We start from the raw sequence: 19,834 nt of genomic DNA, 5'->3' as shown, positions 1-19,834 counted from the left end.
GTGTTACCCATCACATGCCAATATTATTGTGCATCCCTACTGTTAATCACTTGTTCTGTTAATGGATGAACATTTTCAGAATGTACTTCTTTACACTTGTCATTTATAGGTTATTATGCAATGGTTTTACTGGTCGGGCCCACTTGAGATCAAACTGGGCAAAATGAGTTTGACACCCCTGCTGTAAAGGGTATGAATACACTAGATGTATACAGTATGTACAGTATCAATATTGTAAGCAGTGCAGGTACACTCCAGCGTTAGTATGAAATATAATAGTACAGGGTATAATTACGTGTAACACTAACAGTAGAGTATTTCATACAAAATGAACAGCTGGAGGTATGATATGGATAAAATAAGCGTAATATGCAACAGTTGTTTTATTTAGTGGTCATTTTCCAGCTATAACACTTTAAACTACTCTGTGGCAGAGCTTGTTTTTGTACTGTCCACTCGTAGTGTTAGTGTGGGTTTATTGATTCTGCTCTATTTTTGCACCTTGGTGTGGTTGTAGATCTCCACACACGTTTCAGTGTTTATGTTCTTGGTGCATATGATCTCACAGTGCCTCTGCAGCGCCTCCAGCTGGAAGAACTTGGCTGCAGACAGAAGCTGGAAGAAACACAATTGACTCAAATTAAAGTTTATAATCATTTGTATTTGATCATAGACATTACTGTAGAAACACAGTGCAACATCCAAAGGTGACCTTGAAATTCTTAACAGTTTCATAGTGTAAAGGTTTATGGTGAAAGCTGTAGTATCGACCCTAACCTCCATGACATCAGTGTTCCTGATATGCAGAGCTTCTGTCCCGCCACAGTAGAGATACTGCATCACCAGCTGAAAAGAGGAAACACACACTGGATGAAGAAGGAGTGTGAATGTGCGGTTCAAGTGTGACCGTGTCTCATTTCCTGTAATTAAATTACCTGAAAAATGTGATATTTGACATTGCTGATTTCAATGCAGGTGTTTTCACCGCAGGGTCTGTTTGCTAGAAGAGTTTTAAACCTTGAGAGAAAGAAAAAGAGAAAGAGAGGAATGAAAAGGTAAGCCTTGGTGGAACCCAGTCTTTGGTGTTTTTAACATTAAATAAGCATAAATGGGAATAAATTTTAATAGCATATAGTAGCTTGTAGCAGGGAGGGAGAGCAGAATGAACCTTGAACTACTGTACAGTCATGGATTTGTTTTAATGAGTTATTTCATGTTTTCTCTGAGGACGTAATGTCAGCTACACATTTGAGTGATGCGTCGTGACAGGACTGATTGGTTATCATCAAAGTAACATGACATGAGAGTGAAAAGGACATCCTGTCAAGATCCTGGGGGCAGAAGGGATGATTTTTTGGATCAGCAGGGGAAAATGTACAGTACTGACAACACTATATTAATATTTCACTTTATATTAAAATGTACAGTTACACATTCAAAGCCTTTACAGAGTTCCGTATACTGTACAACAGAATCCTATCCTGTACATACATATTTCCTGTATTTGGCATTTGACAGCCGATGCTTTAAGTGATTGTACCTGTTGGAAGCTGTGAAGAGCAGGACTTTGTGGGCGTAATACGGCTTCCCTTCCACCAAAAAGGTCACATCTGACATCTCTTTATTGTTCAGGAAGTGAGGATCTGAAAGAAAGGTGGCCAGAAAAACTAAATGTTTTTCTGATTAGCATGAAAAAACAAATAGAGTGTCCAACTCAGCCTTAATGGCCATTCTAGACACATTTCATTACCACCTAGGTGTTGTTGTTTTACAATGTCTGTTCCAGTCTCTGAACACCAGATGGCGTTATGTGCACTTCCCATTTTCCCATAATATGCATTCACTGTTAGCACACTTAAATACATCAAAGTAGTGCTCTTGTTCTACCTTAATTCTGTACATTATTAAACAGAATAGATTTAATGGTCAAAATAAATAAATTTGAAAAGACAGGCCCTCACCCAGGCGTGACGACTGCTTCCTCTTGATCTCTGTCAGTTTGGGGATGGGGTAAGGGCCGTAACACTGGGTGAAGATTGCAGACAGCTGCTGACTGATCACCTCATTCTGACAAAACACAGACAAAGAAACAAAACATCAGAGGGTGAGGAAAAGCTGCTTGGGCGGGCAGCGCTCAGCCAACATCCAGGAGTTCGTGTTACGCAAGAACACAAGTACTTACTTTAGTGCTCCTCTCCTACACAAACATCCCCAACACAATTATCAGCACAGCCAGAGAGGTTTAACTTCTGCAGCCTCGTATCATGCTCAGCTCTCACTTTATTCAAGCCGCATTTTCCTGGCTATCTCGCACCTCTGAAAGGGGATCAGATGAATATCAGGCTTATTTCTAACACCCTCAGTTCCTCAGAGATTTCTGTAATAGGGAACACCATCCATGAGTGGCTGAGCAACCGTAGGAGTGTGACGTGTGAAAGAGAAAGATGGGAGAGAGAGATCTTTTTACCCTCACACCAAACTCTCCCCTTGTGTGTGTGTGTGTGTGTGTGTGTGTGTGTGTGTGTGTGTGTGTGTATGCGGTGCTAAAACAGAGGGAGAAGGAGGGGCAGTGGCATTCAGCTGCAGCAGCAGTGCGCGACACTACAAGCCCCACATGTGCAGTCAGGCTGCTTGCTCTCACTGAAGCATGAAGCCAACAAACAGCTATTAACAACCAGCGATTCCACCTGGGACTAATGTGCATTTATGGTGTTTCCCCCACATTTACAAGCCAGTGTGACAATATGAGATGGATGGATGGATGGATGGATGGATAGATAGATAGATAGATAGATAGATTCCGAATCCTACTTCTCTTGCCTCAACCTAACCAGTCCAACCAATGAAGGCAACAGGTACTAGCCAATTATAGGGAGAGCAGGGTGGGTCATTCAATTGCTATCCTATGAATCATAATTCCTGTATCATAGGCAACTGGACTTGTTTGAGTTTCTTGAAGACGTTTCACCTCTCATCCAAGAGGCTTCTTCACATCTAACGGACTGGCGTGGAGTCGCAGGCTTTAAACTCGGTGTGGGTGAGAACCCTTAGAGTAAAGATTCGCAAATTTTTGCCCGGAGTCCCCCCCCCCCCAACCCCCACCCCCCATTTATGGCTGCTATATGCACCATTTTCCAAGCAATTTGAGATAAAAGAATGCCTAAAAATCTGCACATTATTTGGGATGAACATGATAGTTGCCAAGGCAAAAAAGAAAAGTCATAGAGAGCCTACATCCTTCCTTGTATTAAATTTTTCTCCAGCTTGCATCATCATCATTCTGAAACCATAGCAAAACAACTGCTCAGGATGACTATTTTTCACCACTGCTACCTAAAAGATGCAAAAATTGCCTGATGTTGATAGGTCAGGAATTTGGCGTACACACTAGCATACAATATTATCTGAATGGCACAAAGTTGAAGGAAAAAGCTTCGGGGCTTTTGAGAGAACATTCAGGGCTGAAGCTCCAAAGCTCCCCCTGTTCTGCTTGTGGTGAAAGGGAAGTGGACTGAGTTGAATTAAACTCAAGTGAAGTGAAAGGGAAGTTGAACTGAACTGTTTTTAAGTCAACTGTTGAATGGAGCTTTCAGTGGGCCGATACAGCACATTATGAAAGATGAACAGCTCCTACCTTGATGTCTCTGGCCCTCATGGTGGAGCCAACATTGCCAGGGGTCCCTGAGGCCCTCGTAGAAATGAGGGTCACTGGCCCCTCCATTCATCAGCCAAGACAAGGACTGACACTTGACCAGTCCACTGAGGGCTAAGATAGCCTGAGTGTGTGTGTGTGTGAGTAAAAGATAGTGTTGATATGGGATTGCACAAGCATGTAACTCTCTGCAGGTCTGCTTGCGTGTTTTATTTATTTGTGTGTGTGCGCACTGCAGTGTTTTATCCCCGTATCAGCAATGACAGCACAAGTCATCACGCCGGCACGGCAGTACCATGCCAAGGCAGAGTAGACAAAACAAACAGAGGTGACAGACGGGACAATGATTTGCTGTTTTAAATCTAATACGGCCTACCAAGGGGATCATGAGCTTAAGTAATGAGACAGGGCCCTGATCTAATGAGCAGCAACAGAGAGGAGCGGGGAGGGCATGTCATAAATCATTATCATGTTAGGTAATTGATATTGAGTAGGCCTCTGGGGCTCTGTCAGTCTCTGTGAGGCTGATGTCCTGACTACCTAATGACAATCAGAAGTAAAGCGGATATATATCTGAAAGTATAGAGGAAGAATGAAGACGCAGACAGTGCAGTACCTTGCTGGCTCGGAGGATTTGGAACATTAGAGGCAGGCCATGCGTGATGAGCTCCTCAGTGTACTCCTCCTCCTCGATGCAGCTGAACTCTTTCAGAAGACCCTGGATCAGAGGGCGGCGGTGCTGATGGAAACATGTGCGCAGAGACTCCATCCAAGTGTGCAGAGTCCATGGAACCCCTGGGAAATAATCACAGGGATATGAAACATATCGAACACACACACATGCTCAAAGATGGTGTACATGTTGCATACAGAATGTGAAGCTGTATGCATGTGTTTACAGAAACTAACCGAGGCTCCGTATGTCTATAGTGATGTCTACGTGCCCATGTTCTGCACTGTGGTACATGGCTTCTTTCAGGGCTTTCAGTTTGGCCTTCCCAGTTCGGATCAGGTCAATCTGAGACGGACTTCTGCCTTCCAGCTCTGACCCCTCGGCCAGAATCTCCTCCAGGGATAAGACATCCCCCTTCCCTTTCTCTGTGTGCGACAGCAGCTTACGAAACACATTTCTGGGGGAACAAAAAGCACAGAAACAAAAGAGAAATTTAATTTGATTGGTCGCTACAGATTATAGGACTCTATTTAATTGCTTTCCTCCAGGCCAATATCAACACGAGTGGCAAACAGGTGCATTTGCATTATTATACACAATTATAATAAAAGCGATAGGACTGTCATTGAGGTCATTATGACAGGCCGTGGCAATCTGAAATTAACTGTCTCGCGGCTTTGATTGTTATTGCCCAGTTTTAATTAACAAGTACGCTTCGATAAACAAATTTTTGGTGCATACGAATAAATAAACAAAAAATCCTGAAGGGCAAAAGCTTCTCATTTTATGCAAATAGCCACTTATCTATCGTGAGCGGCTTATAAAGAATGAAAGTTTTGTAGACTGAACAGTCTACTGTAATTAGTGTTAAATAGGTATAAGTGACTGCGGAAAATGGACTATCATGTAATAGATAGTATATTTTGTCATTTTCATGCACCAAAACTTCAAAGTTAAACCCACCAGTAAATGCTAGGGCATGAATCATGCGTGAAAATTATGTTTTTAATTTCTATGGTGCAATCAAGAAGACACAAGCTCTGATAAATCTTCTTAGGAAAGCTTGATGCTGCTGTCAAAAAAATATTTGTGTGTCATGTTGTGACAACTAGATAAAGAGTGAGTGAGTGTTTTTTATGTGATAGCCATGCCCATTCTTTGATTTATTGGCATACGTCTCATAAAATATAGCAGCCTTCATTGTGTTGCAATGTAGCTGGTGTATTCTTGCAAAATAACAGACAGGTACGATGGTGCCGTGTACCAGGTGTGGTGGAAATTGCACAACAAACAAAACAAATAATAAGGTAATACTCTATTTTACAGGTCAGCAGCATTTCAGAACAACTTCGTCATAGTTCACAAGAAGATTCTAGGAAAAAACTATGTAATTTGTTACGTATTCTAGGGGATACATCGACCGTATTTAATTGGTACACAATTCGATCCACAGCATAATGTAGAGAGTCTTTTAGAAGTGCAGAGGAGGTGAGTTACACATGCAAAAATATGAATTCTGTATACAGGCAAGCAGAAAACAAAGAATTCAATAGCACTGTAATGATGTAGCACATTGAGACCACACTGTGTTTTATTAATTCTTTATTTTCATACATTCTAGATGGCTGTACTCTTTTTATTTTTGAATCTGTGAAAAGGAACAGCAGCAAAGACACACGAGATGAACACCAGGAGTTTAGTCATACAGTATTTAACATCTAATGACATAAACCAATTCAACAGATGAGGTGTCAATTTCATGGACATGCACTGTTGAAATTGTGTTTGCACGTAAACAAGATTACATACTGAATACACAGTGTGAACAGAGTGCTGGCTCTGTTTATTCACTCAGGAGAGTGTACTCATGACTGAACATGAGTAAGTGCGTGCGTGTGTGTGTGTGTGTGTGTGTGTGTGTGTGTTACCCACCTGTGTCCATGAGCCGCTGCCAGACTGTAGGAGTTCATGTCCCCCTGTGGTGCAGTGGAGATGCCATTGCGGTACATGGTTCCCACCATGGGGTCCGCCCCCCGCTCCAGCAGCAAAGTCACTAACTCAAAGTTACCTGTGCATGAAAAGACGATCAGTAGAGCTTACACACAAACACACACAACACCATTAAACCAGAAAAAATGAGCGTGAGGCAAACATTCGATCATCATTCTGCACACATGCTTCTATTTGTCTTTATTTCTCCAGCCCCCAGGATAAATACACCTCTGAAGTCATAACTCAGCCTATGATCACGCTGACAGTCAGGTGTTGTTATCAGCTGGTTATAGGTGGCCAGCTGGCGTTGTCAGCTTGCTACAATACAATTGGACAGGAGGCGGAGGATGGGAGTCACGCTGGGGTCTCTGTACCTGCAGCAGCAGCCAGCTGCAGCGGGGTCTCTGTATAGTTCTCCATACCATCCTGCAGGGATCCCTCCACATTGGCTTTGGCATCCAGCAGCAGCTGTGGAGGTCGGGTGGGGACATGAAGGGAGAGAGACGGAGACAGGGGGAGGAGGGTGAGGAGGAGAGGAAGAGTCAGTTGGCTAATGAGAACAATCTGAAGATAGTCTGGCAGAATTCAGCTTCTTTTACTGGTGACTGTCTGTACAAAACAAACCTAACTAGGGAACATTTAATATTTAACTTTAACACTGTCTCTAGTTTAAATTTCATGTTTCCACTATTTAAATGTAGCTTATGTAACCTTTTGGAGCTTTGCTTTTTCCCAAAATGTCAATTTGTTCTTCAAGTGTTCTCTGTTTCTGCAGAGCTAAATAGCATATAGTCTCACAAATCTGTTTCACTGTTTTATGGATTTATTATTAATATTTTAATTGTAATGAGCTTATCTTAAATTTAAAATCATCTTCTTTGAAATACATATAACACTGCTCGTACACTAGGTGAAAGACTTTTATCATTGCTGCAGATCTATCTAGGGACCTACTTTTTGTAACTGAGAGAATAATTCAAACAAGTTCCTGAATCTCATAACTTAACGTCATCTAATACGATGAAAAATGATTTGCATTCAAAATTAATATCTTGGAAAACTGAGTGTGAAATTATTACATATTTAATAACAATAAAATGTATGGTTTTATTCAGATTTTAATCTTTTTAACTTTATTAATTATTTTTAGCTAATGTCCTTGAGAGATGAAATTGTGGTGTCACATGGCTTAAGCATTTTCCATTAGAGTTTAATGATTCAAAATCCAATGGACGGCTCATTTAGAGGACCAACTGATTTAGTTAAATGAGTTCGATAACAATTAGACTGCTGTCTTTCCACTTTCCACTCGCCAAATGCAGTCTGATCCATTTGCCCAAAAATGGAAACTGACAGGAGGCCATGTTCAACACAACTGTTCCCACGTAACAACTGACTGGATAAATGCCTTCTTTAGAGATGAAAAGACACATTTGTACATCAAACAGCATCAAAGGAAAATAAAAGAGAGAGAAACAGGAGAAAACTCGTAGTGGCGAATCATCATCATCACCACCACCGAGAAGCTCTGATGACAAAAATGACAATGATGACCAACCATGAGCTGAAGCACAACGAGAGGTCACGATGAGAGAATCACAGGTGAGAGAGGACGTCACTACCTGCACCACAGGCACATGTCCGTGTAACACAGCGAAAGTGAGGGGCGTCGCCTGCCGCGTTTCGGGAAAGACTGAGGGGTGCTTGTGCACTGAGTTTGGCACCTGGGGAAGGGACACAGGTGGGTGGGTTGGGTAGGAAGGAGGGAGAAAGGTGAGGGAGAGAGATACCAAGCCATTAAAACTACTACATGGCCTACGGAGCACAAGACAAGCAGTTGCAGGGAGGGGAGGAGGAGGAGGGGCTCTACAGGAGAAACTAGAGTAATTAACTAGGAACCCTGGGGCTGCAGAGGACATCCTGTCTCTTTGTTCACCTTCTAATGAACACGATGGATTGATCTGTCTAGTTAGGCCCCGTCCTAATGGCTCAACTCTGATCGTTCCAGTGGGTTTTTCTGACAGGGATCTGACCCGACCTCTCTAAGGCTCATCTCTTTGGTCAGGCTGCAGTGAATAACTACGAGCCAAATGAGAGCATGACATACATGAGACACATGAACAAAGCACAAAAGCACATATTCTCCTCAGGCTCTTTCGGGAAGAGGGAGGCTGGAAGGCAGAAGAGAGACACAGATGAAATGATACAGGGACTGGGAACCAGTACTGAAGTTTGGAGAAATGCTTTGACAATGCTGATACTCTGCAGAACTCTGGGATAACGTTTGTTAAGGAGTGAAACAACAGTGTGTTTTATGGTCTTTATAAATAAATAAAAATAAGAACCGGCAAGTGAAGATGGTTTTTCTCTACAACAACTATATCTCTATTGCTGTGTTTGTCAGACGGACACCAGCTTTTCTGTTGGAGCAACCTTATCTATTAACTGCCATGAGCAAAGTGCAAGATGGGTTGTTTCTATTGCACTTTATCCAGTACTATAAGGAACAACAACTATACTGTAGTCAATCCAAAGAATAGAAGCTGGTATCGTTCATGCAGTGGGCTAATGTTCAACCTGTTAAGTCCACTATAAGTTTGTTTTAGTGTTTCATAAATGGTTGACCAGTCCTTCATTATTTCAAGATTTGTTCCACCTTCCTTCGAGCTTGATACTACACTGCTGTACCCCAGCAATTGTGACTATCCCTGTTGGTATTCTGGGAAAATAATCCATATAGTTGTATGTTTTTCAATAACACATTTTTGAGACATATCACAGAAGCTCCTTTAGTTGCAGCTGCTGCTTTGGAAGCATACTGTTGTGTGAAATCCATTACATCGTGATAACCTCCGGCAATAAGGTCATGTTTTTTTTGGTTAGTTTTTTTGTTGTTGTTTGTTTGTTTGACAGCAGAATTACAAAATAAACTACTGGCCTGATTTTTAATTCAACTCATGGAAGGATGTAGCATGGGTCAAGGAAGAACCCATTCAATTTTGAATGGGATCCGAACCATACAGCAGATATAAGAATTATTTTTTCACTTTCATTAAAACTGTGAGAGAGGGCATTTGGCCTTGGCGGAATAAATGCTATACATTTTAAAATCCAGTAGATGGTGGTAATGTTCAGCAGTTCCCAAAATCACAGACAGTAAAACTAACGGACGTAGTTATGGTTTGTGGACTGCAGACAAGCAGAAGATATTTATCTTGCCTATGACAGCACAACACTTGGATAATGTTCTTTGAAACACAGAGGACCATTACTCTGGAACAACAGTCCTCACTTCCTTAAAATTGTGTCCATCATTACTCTCATTTAAATCTAATAGAAAAAACACCTGTGCCGTAGTTAATGTATTAGGTATGTTTATGTGTTAAGTATATGTGTCTGTTTCATTTATGATTATTATATCTTCTTGTCTTGTCTGTTATATTCCCATGTTTAGGAAAGAAATATTATTTGTAATTTGAAATTCTAGAGGGGATGTTTTCACTATATGCTACTTCGGGTTTCCTACCTCTTCTGCACAATCCCTGACATATTCATTTTTATATACTTGTTTTTATCACATTTTGTGTGCTAGTAAAATTCAAAATTCAAGGTCGGCATTTCAGCTGCTGCCATCTTGTTTTTTTGGAGCCAGAAGTGGTTATATTTGGGTGAGAGGCTGGTGCGGTAGAAGAGCGAGGGCTGAATCTGACTGAGACTGAGGAACCTCAGACAGCCTGTCACTCAAATTTAAGCCTAAATAAAATGTAAATGAATGGGTTATATAAAACACAGTTGTCACGAAGGGGTTAAATTAGCTGTAGAGACCACAGTAATTTTTGTACCAGGCTGTAAACATGTTTATTCCTGCTGTAAAGTTGGACATTTTAACATGGGTGTGTATGGGGATTAATCGGCTTCTGGAGCCAGCCTCAAGTGGTCATTTAAAGAACTGCAGTTTTTGGCACTTCCATGTTGGCTTCAGTTTTCAGCGCCAGAGGCTGCTGTCTAGACAGAGCACTCGTTTGACACAATTCTAATAGTTTTCAAATTAATCCATACATATATAGTGGTTGCGCTTACAGATTAGCATATCAAAAAAGATTCGACTATTGGCCTTGGCGGAGATTTGCCTTTCTAGTTACCTTATAGGATTATCTGCAGAATATCAGTGTTATTGTCACCATTTCCCCCAAACTTCAGTCCTGTTTTTCAGCAGTGTACCCCAACTGTAATTTATTTCTCCTTTTAAGTTTACTCCCTTGTTCCTATACAGCCTTGCTTTCCACTGTACCTATATTTGAGTACCAGGAGGAACCGGTAAGAATTTTATTGGTACCTGATTCATACAACAAAATGACGCTGTAAATGGCGGACTGTCTTATAAAGTGTTACCAATGATTTTAACTTTAAGAGAACTGAGAGAACATAAATTATTTCAAGGCTGCAAAGCTGGTGAAAGCAACATGTCGGCACACATCAGAGCCAAACAACATTTGTCTTTAACTAAATTCTGGTTGAAAACCAGATGCATAAAACCAGTTTAAAAATGTGTCTTTAAATTTCACTCGACAGCACGCTTTGTGCTTTGGCCAGGGTTCATGGATGCTGTGGGCTGCAAATCAACTCTGACACAATGGCTGATGGGACATGTTGTTGCTGAGGTGACTAACGAAGACCAGGACCATGAGGCCTTGAATGAACCACCTCTCTGAAGTCTGCGCAGAGTCAAAGGATGCCAACTGGATTTTCTGCAGACTCTGAGAGATATTCAGCTCGCATTAAATCCGGAGATCTTTATCGCTTTCCTTTTTCCCTGATAGAGAAAAAATGACTCAGCAACAAACCTCTGCGTCATGTTTTATGCTCTAAATACTCAAAAGCAAATCAGTTTCATTGCACGTATTATCTTCAATCTGTTTGTAGGCTGTTACATATCCTCTAACGTGGCGGAACAGTCAGTGCCTCATGATCTTCAGCCCTGAAACATTTAGCACCATGGCACATGGGAGAGGACAAAGAAGGGGAGATGAGGGACAACATGATTGGTTTTCTCCAGTGCAACACACATACAGTAGTTTCTACTTACAAGCAATCACTTTAGGACTAAAAATCCCACTAGAATGTAACTTCAAAAACACTGGGTAGATTTGTCTCATATTTCAAAAGTTTGAGATCTTTCTGTTTATCTGATGAGGACAATGTGTTCTCCATTCTTTGTGATTTTACATAACAATAATCCTTCCTTCATTTGACTTTGATCTACCCAATGTTGAATCAAGAACAGCAGTAAAATAACTTCATCAGCACTGACCTCGCTGTTAATATCAGCTCCCGCGTCCAGCAGCATCTGTACCATGGCCTCGTCTCCACGGACACAAGCGTACATCAGCGGGGTCATTCCCTACACAAGCACAGGTACAGAGAACAAGAGCAATAACACCATTTCAGAAGTTAAAGATACACTCCTTTGTGTATTTAAAGCACCAAATGACATCATCAAGTCCCAAATGGTCCCTGGTCACACATTTGACATTGTGCCACTTACTTATTTCAGCAGAAGTTTCACTTAAACCTGATTTTTGTTTGTTTTTTACAGAGTTTGACAAAACAAGGCTCTCAGCTCTTTCTTTGACAGTTCCCCTCCTGGCCCCTTGAGTCTGATGAGAGTAATATTCTGCTATTGATCACTTTAAAGAATACCATATGAATCGATATCTCCTCTGAGCCACTAGAGACACCAGCAGAGCTTGTCTGACAGAAAAAAATACAGTACTGGACTCTGTATTCTGAAAGTTTCTGCTTAGATCAGCCTCAGACTAAATGTTGATTTTTCCCATGGAAAATCACGAGTTATGCTTGCAGTATTTCCCTGATGATATACTGTACGCGGAGGTGGTATTCATGATATAATGCAGAGCACCTTGGCAGGAAGGCTGCAAGAAAAAAAATATGTCAGAATAAGGGTTTAATATTCATGACTACCTTTCTGCTCACATGTCTGTACCATGCTCAAAAGGTGAAGGAGCTACAGTTTACCATGCAAACAAAATTTTCTCTTCCAAAGGCTCTGTCAGTGTACATGTGCCTGCATATGCATTATTTAATATGTTGACTGTGTCTCTAACCTGCTCACTCATGCTGTTGATGCCATCGGGCCCCAGCAGGTTGACAGCCTGCTTCACCAGGTCTGTGCGTCCACAGCTGAGCATACGGAAGCCCAGGTCCTGCAGGAACTTTGCTTCAGTAGAGGCAGCGTCCAGTTTCCTCGAGGCACAGAAGCAGTCATCCGTTCTGAAGGGTAGAGGCACACAAAGTGATTCACAGTGCAAGCTTACCATTTTGACTCTTTGCAATGCACCATATTTTCCCTGAGCACCTGTCGAGCTTTTTTTTTAACACCACAGGGAGGGTGCCCATATCACTGATGTGTGAGTTTTGTGTGCCAGTTCAGATATGTGCCTGCTGGCATGTTTTATGTGCAGAGGAAGATGCTGGATGCACACAGCCTATAGGCAAACACACATCTTACAGCCATACCGGAGCTGACGGGGCTCGCAGTCCACTCCTGGCAGCAGCAGTCGGGCAGCCTGCCGAACATCATCGCTGTCCACAGAGAAGCTGCGTCTGTGTTCTGTGTGGACCGCAGCCACGCGCACCCACTCCATCAGAGGCGGCAGCACCATGAACGGCCTGTGAGGGGAGATAGAGGCACACGTTGTGGCCACCGGAGACTCACGGCTGAACTTCAATTACACTCAGTACTTAAGTGTGCCCAGGCATTTGCAAGAAAAATCCACCTAATGCAGAATTTGCATATGTTATTTCTGAGATCTTTCCAGCTATGGCGCGTATTTGAGAACAGGATGAACTCCATCTAGGAGATGAAATCAAAGACCAAAAACTAGTACGTCACAGGGAGAGACTCTGATGTGAGAAAATCTTAACTGAGCAAGATCATAGATTAATGACCATGGGTCAGAAATGCAAATTCTGTGCAGTGTGTGACAGCTATGAAGATTTGTATCTACTAGTCTGTCTTAAACAGCTTGATAGTCTATTCTGCTCTTCTCTAGAGACCTAAAGCTTTATGGAGTCATATATAAAACTGTGGGGATGCTGTTAGGGCTCAGCTGGTTTAACTGAAGAGGCCCACATCTACAGTGTGCTATAAAAACCCACATAATGCATTGCAACATATGCATAATGCAATGCAATCATTTCTATTTGCCTTAAAATTCAATGTTATGTGTGCGAGCAATCATAAGGCACAACATGTATCATCATAACACTTTACAAGCGAGTGCAATTGCTCTGCCCCTAATCTGTTTTGCATGACATTATAATGATGAACATTATGGTGCTGTCTGTAAACTTAATGGATGAAGAGCGTGATAATTGCATGCCAACATACAGTATTTACGACAGCTCTTCATCTGCTTAAAGTAAACTAAGAGCTTTACTGATGTTTTGCAAACCTGCTGCGCTGCAGAGCTTAGACAGAGGCATGAAATGACCATCGCACTGTTGATCCTGAGCTAACAGTGAACAGCTTGGGAGAGAAAAGTGGAGATGTGGTGGCACAGAGAGAAAACACAACCACAGTCTCACTGAGAGAAAATCTCTTGAGTTAGGACTCTGGCTCTGCCGGACCCACAGATCCCCACGTTCTGCCTGTCTACCTCTCCTCTCCACTCATCCTGCGTCAGTGTGTTTACTGCATCCGTATGCATGAGGATATATATGCATGATGATACATTTTGACCTTCGTTACTGTACCGACACACATGTTATGGATATAAATACACCCTCGTATCACTTAGGATAACAATGAGCTGTCATGGACGCATTATGCAAAACACAACCATTCTCTCTTTACTTTATGACTGCAGAAAGCACCATGAGACAAGTGACTGCTGGTGTGACACATCATGAAGGCTGATATCAACGATTACAATAAAGAAGGTTTAAAGAGCGCATGTCAAATCTGACAGTTTCGTTATTTCTTTACAGAATGCATCTTTTTAATCATATGAAGCAGAATTCCAATCACAGCCTTAACAATCAGTTTGGTTTCATGAGTATCTTTGGTTCAGTTTGTCTGAATGTTGCTGATGAAATAAGCTGCTCATGTGTTTTGTATGAGCTGTCACATATCTATGCTGTGTGTACTTGATGAAACTTGGTCTCGTCCTCCGGGATTTACTGTCCGACACATCACTTTACAAAGGATGTCTTAATGCCTGGACCGTCCTTGACACATGCTCAGCCCACATCTGTCACTCATCGTTAATTAGTCACTCATCAACGCCTCTCGGAGCTGACGTGGGGATCTTTTAATAATTGTTTGATCTGCTGAAAAAAAAAAAGCAAACCCCTTTTGTGTTCCCTGCTTCAAAGGGGCCTGACCTACAGCTCACGTGACGCCACTGGCTCGACAGACTTCATTAAAGCAGCACACAGCACCTAATCAAGAGGCAAGGAACATATAATGGCGATGCATTCCCTCACAAGCTCAAGAGAACATTAGTTCACAAGCAGTTCAAGGTCTTGCTGTTTCCAATCTCAGGGCTTTCCCTAGTGTTGGCTCTGGTAACATGCCTAAATATGACTAAAACAAACATACACTAATGTGATTTCCGTTACAAATGGTGATTAGAGCTTAAGCAGAATGGAGCTTGGACACCTGGGACACACATTAGCTGATAACATTAGCTGCAGCTCCACTGCAGGCGATAAAGTCTGGAGCCCCAGAGGAGGACTGCACAGGCTCAACTGTCAGTACTGGTTCCCACCTCTGCCGCATGCTGACAGGGGTTTCCACCAAACTGCAGGAAATACTGAACAGCTCGTTGAATAGGGGTTATAGTGGAATATGGAAGAGAAATAAAGCTCATGAACTCAGCAAGAAAAAAAGTGTTTCGTAAGATTGTGAGGACTGTTCTGTGTAGGAAAACTATGAAGTGTCCAAAAACTACAGGATGGAGAATCAGGGGAATTAACACCATGGAAACATTGCCTAAGCCTTATGTCATTCACGCATAAGTCACCAACGCAATCCTACAGCTGCCGGCTGATTACGTCCCACTGTGTCAGTGGCGGTAATTATCAATACTGACTGAGCACGCTTGTGTCAACAGTCCCTTCCTGACGCTATTCCGGTCACCCAGAGGGCTCACTCAAGTAGCCAATAAGTTGACAATGCACTGATATAAAACTGTACTTTCCATCCAGAAGAACACATCTGGTGTGCCATTTCAGGATTGAGCACAGGGAACCAGAAATATAATAAAAGTCTGCAGAGGTGTACAGTTACAGCAGAGCGACTTCTGCACTTCTCTACAGCAAGAAGCTCTGGATAGTTTCTGTGATGCAGGGGTGTAAAATGTGGATGACTTAAGAGAGTTTCCACTTTTTCTCACTGTGATCTCATGGTGTTATTTTATTATTGTCCCAGCCAATATTGAAGGTGCAATGATGTTACTGTCTCGCACTGCAAAATGAGGTGAAGGGGTCTGATGGATTAATCAATACCAGATGATTCTATTACTTTGCCTTGACCACCCTGTGTAAAAATACAAAACCTCTTTCACGGCTCAAATATGCCGAGAGGTGCAAGTAGACATCTAGATACTGCAGCTGACAACTTCTACCAAACACAGCTAATGAAAAATCACTTCTACAACTTGCAGGTACTGTGCTATATTACCTCTTTATTTCCTGTTACATTTCTTCTCTGGCTTGCTTCTTGTTTTATTGTGAAAAGCAGGGCTGCACTGAATGTCTTTTTTACACTTGAAGCTTTTTGAGGTTTTCAAAGGAAGCTTTGAACGTCTGTTGACAAATTTTATGACGTCATCACCCTTGACAAAAAAAACAAACAAAAACCCCGATCTTGCTGAGATTTTCAAATATTTGAATAAAGCCATTCATTAGATTAGATGAGTTCGACTTTCATCAACTTTCTATAATGAATATAACTCATTCGTTATGTTAACATACATACATATGGCAGCAGGCAACCTTGTCTCCTAGAAATTACATTTGTAGTATGTTATCTAACTGCCTTCTTATTTACGTTGTGGCAACGTAATTGCTGCATGGATAATGTTCAGAGACAACATTTTATTTCAGGCAACTAAACACTACATTCATGTTCCAAGTGGGCTCCACAAGGAGGTGGTTGGCGAGGATGGCGGATGTACAAAGTGAAGGGGCTAAACACCAGAACCCCAGATATGTGTCCAGATCCCTCTCTTGGGTTGAGGCACCAAAATCACTTTGGTTAAGATTGAGGTAAGACTGTGATTAAAAGTTTTTGGTAACATTTTAATATAAAACATTATAGCAAAGAAGGTTTAGGCATCAGTTACACTCTGGTTAAGTTCAGGGAGAGATTGAGATTTCGGTTAAATAAGCCTGTAATCACTATGACTGGATTCTAAAAGAAAAAAACAACAACTGAAATATGTTGTCAGTAAACCTTTTTTCAAATAAGTTGCCTATAAAAAACAGTTTCTAAGAGACAAGGCTGCAGCATACTAACCCAATGATAGCATAAAACAAGATACATAAAAGTATCCTTTTTGTAGTGACTTAAATAATTTACTATAACAGTGTTAGAGCTAAAATAGATTTAAATGTAATATATGATAGTGACAGATGGATTAGATTGTTGGTAGACCACCCTGCTGATATAGGTGCGTGCCTCTCTTTCTGTGCAGCAAGCAGAAGTTTTTGACAGCACTGATATTGTTGTTTTTGAAAGGCTAAATGCCAACAAATATGGATTGAAGCAGAATATGTTGTTAGATAACGGGATGTGAACTTTTAGAAATGATTACATCTGTCTTTTTTCAAAAAAAGACTGGAGTTACTGGAGATGTTCCGATCACATAAGTTGGAAACAATCCTTCACAGCCACCACTGGAGTGTAACTCTAGAAATAGTGTAATAGTAATTATATTAGTGTAGCCTCATCTTTATCTGCAGCTGTGCAAATATACAAAAGAGTTTTATATTTCTGTCAGTTACAGGCTGTTAGCTGTGTCACAAACCTGATTTTCTCAGTTCCTATTGAAGGCTGACTGAAGCCATTATTCATGCTCATAGTTAAACAATGGTACCATTCTTTTTTATAATGTTTTTTATAGTCCTTTAAAAGAAACCCTTCTTGACCTGGCAATTAAAAAGTTAACTTGTGGTCAGCTGTAAACACAAGTATACAGCATATATACCAACTTTTGAGTTTATATAGCAGTCTATGTATCCAGCTGACAAATGTAAATGCAATATTAACTCTCCTTTAGCTCTGTTTTTGGTCTCCTCCAACTTTATATCTGACTCCTTAGCTGCTTAATGCTCCATTATGTTTGCTAGCTAGTTGCTAACTTTGCCTGTTCAGCGCTGAGCAGGTAGTAAGCAGTGGGTTTTTTAAGCTTTTTGTCTGAAACAGTACTGATGAGAGCAGTGAGCGTGAACTGAAACAGTAAAGGGTCAAAAAACCAAAACAATGACCTGAAAGATGCTAAAGTGTTCCATAGAGCCGAGGTCATAATTCACTGTGGGAGAGATTAGCTGCTTTAAAGTCACTACGTGTCAACTGGTCTCACACCAATACCGGCTCTACTTCTGCAAAAAAGCCATCCTTCCACGTCAGCATGATACATCAGCATGACACTGGCGCATGGCAGTGTCAGAGTGAGACACGGCCGAACAACAACTTAAGTTAAGGGGGTGAAAGTAGGGCAGGCAGGAAGGGTGGTGGACAAGTATGACAATCACCGACCTTCACCCAGGAGGCTGGTGTTCGCTGCCTGTATAAATGTAAAGCCAGACCCTGTTACTGTTTCCTAATCCCAACCATGTGCTTTTGTTGCTTAAATCTACCCATGTGTGTTTGGTTTAAACTGTACATTTCCTGTGAAAACTGAATTGTATTGTGAAAAGAGACAACGCAAGTAACAGGCTGAAGGTGACACAGCATTCTAGAACGTCAGCAGTCAACACACCCAGGGTGCCTTGCATGACATATGTGGACGTGGAAATGCCATGACCAAGCATCCATATGTGACAAGGTCAGAGTGAGAATGTGTTGGATGTGTAGAAACTGTATGTGATTGGAGCATTTTTTCCAGCTATCGTGGTGGCACTGGATTCTGTTTGTGAAACGAGAGAATTTGTGCAGTCTGTTTATGGCTTTCAGCCCTTCATTCTCAGCATCAAAGGGCCAAACCCAAGGGTGTGAATGCGGGTGTTATTTTATGTATATTTTCTTTGTGAAAAAGAAATTATTAAAACTAACAATGCACTGTATTAGACTCTCAACACTTTTTCACCTCTTTACCCTGTCTGTCTATCGCTCTCAGCCCCGAGCTCATCTGTTCCTAATGAAGTCATGAATATTTTAAAAAGGGGCCACAAATATACAGTACAGGCCAAAAGTTTGGACACACCTTCTCATTCAATGCGTTTTCTTTATTTTCATGACTATTTACATTGTAGATTCTCACTGAAGGCATCAAAACTATGAATGAACACATGTGGAGTTATGTACTTAACAAAAAAAGGTGAAATAACTGAAAACATGTTTTATATTCTAGTTTCTTCAAAATAGCCACCCTTTGCTCTGATCACTGCTTTGCACACTCTTGGCATTCTCTCCATGAGCTTCAAGAGGTAGTCACCTGAAATGGTTTTCCAACAGTCTTGAAGGAGTTCCCAGAGGTGTTTAGCACTTGTTGGCCCCTTTGCCTTCACTCTGCAGTCCAGCTCACCCCAAACCATCTCGATTGGGTTCAGGTCCGGTGACTGTGGAGGCCAGGTCATCTGCCGCAGCACTCCATCACTCTCCTTCTTGGTCAAATAGCCCTTACACAGCCTGGAGGTGTGTTTGGGGTCATTGCCCTGTTGAAAAATAAATGATCGTCCAACTAAACGCAAACCGGATGGGATGGCATGTCGCTGCAGGATGCTGTGGTAGCCATGCTGGTTCAGTGTGCCTTCAATTTTGAATAAATCCCCAACAGTGTCACCAGCAAAACACCCCCACACCATCACACCTCCTCCTCCATGCTTCACAGTGGGAACCAGGCATGTGGAATCCATCCGTTCACCTTTTCTGCGTCTCACAAAGACACGGCGGTTGGAACCAAAGATCTCAAATTTGGACTCATCAGACCAAAGCACAGATTTCCACTGGTCTAATGTCCATTCCTTGTGTTTCTTGGCCCAAACAAATCTCTTCTGCTTGTTGCCTCTCCTTAGCAGTGGTTTCCTAGCAGCTATTTGACCATGAAGGCCTGATTCGCGCAGTCTCCTCTTAACAGTTGTTCTAGAGATGGGTCTGCTGCTAGAACTCTGTGTGGCATTCATCTGGTCTCTGATCTGAGCTGCTGTTAACTTGCGATTTCTGAGGCTGGTGACTCGGATGAACTTATCCTCAGAAGCAGAGGTGACTCTTGGTCTTTCTTTCCTGGGTCGGTCCTCATGTGTGCCAGTTTCGTTGTAGCGCTTGATGG

At 41.8% G+C, this 19,834-nt stretch overlaps 1 protein-coding gene across 2 annotated transcripts in view; it reads right to left on the bottom strand.

Moving 5' to 3' along the window:
- Nucleotides 1–19,834, bottom strand: part of btbd11b (BTB (POZ) domain containing 11b) — a 104,344-nt gene that overhangs the window by 2,421 nt on the left and 82,089 nt on the right. Inside the window, exons 4-16 of one of the 2 annotated variants that reach the window (XM_033622714.2) lie at nt 12,855–13,007; nt 12,443–12,608; nt 11,629–11,718; nt 7,940–8,041; nt 6,692–6,785; nt 6,258–6,393; nt 4,562–4,782; nt 4,269–4,447; nt 1,962–2,067; nt 1,541–1,643; nt 936–1,017; nt 778–846; nt 502–615 (exon numbers count right to left, since the gene is read on the bottom strand). In XM_033622714.2, the coding sequence (XP_033478605.1) occupies nt 502–615; nt 778–846; nt 936–1,017; nt 1,541–1,643; nt 1,962–2,067; nt 4,269–4,447; nt 4,562–4,782; nt 6,258–6,393; nt 6,692–6,785; nt 7,940–8,041; nt 11,629–11,718; nt 12,443–12,608; nt 12,855–13,007 (1,615 nt within the window). The remainder of the gene's footprint in view (nt 1–501; nt 616–777; nt 847–935; nt 1,018–1,540; nt 1,644–1,961; nt 2,068–4,268; nt 4,448–4,561; nt 4,783–6,257; nt 6,394–6,691; nt 6,786–7,939; nt 8,042–11,628; nt 11,719–12,442; nt 12,609–12,854; nt 13,008–19,834) is intronic. The other variant, XM_033622715.2, reaches the window with a different exon arrangement.

This window comes from Epinephelus lanceolatus, chromosome 5 (assembly GCF_041903045.1).
Source record: "Epinephelus lanceolatus isolate andai-2023 chromosome 5, ASM4190304v1, whole genome shotgun sequence".
Taxonomy (NCBI): Eukaryota; Metazoa; Chordata; class Actinopteri; order Perciformes; family Serranidae; genus Epinephelus; species Epinephelus lanceolatus.
Note: the sequence above shows the minus strand (reverse complement) of the source record. Positions and strands in the feature narration are given on the sequence as shown.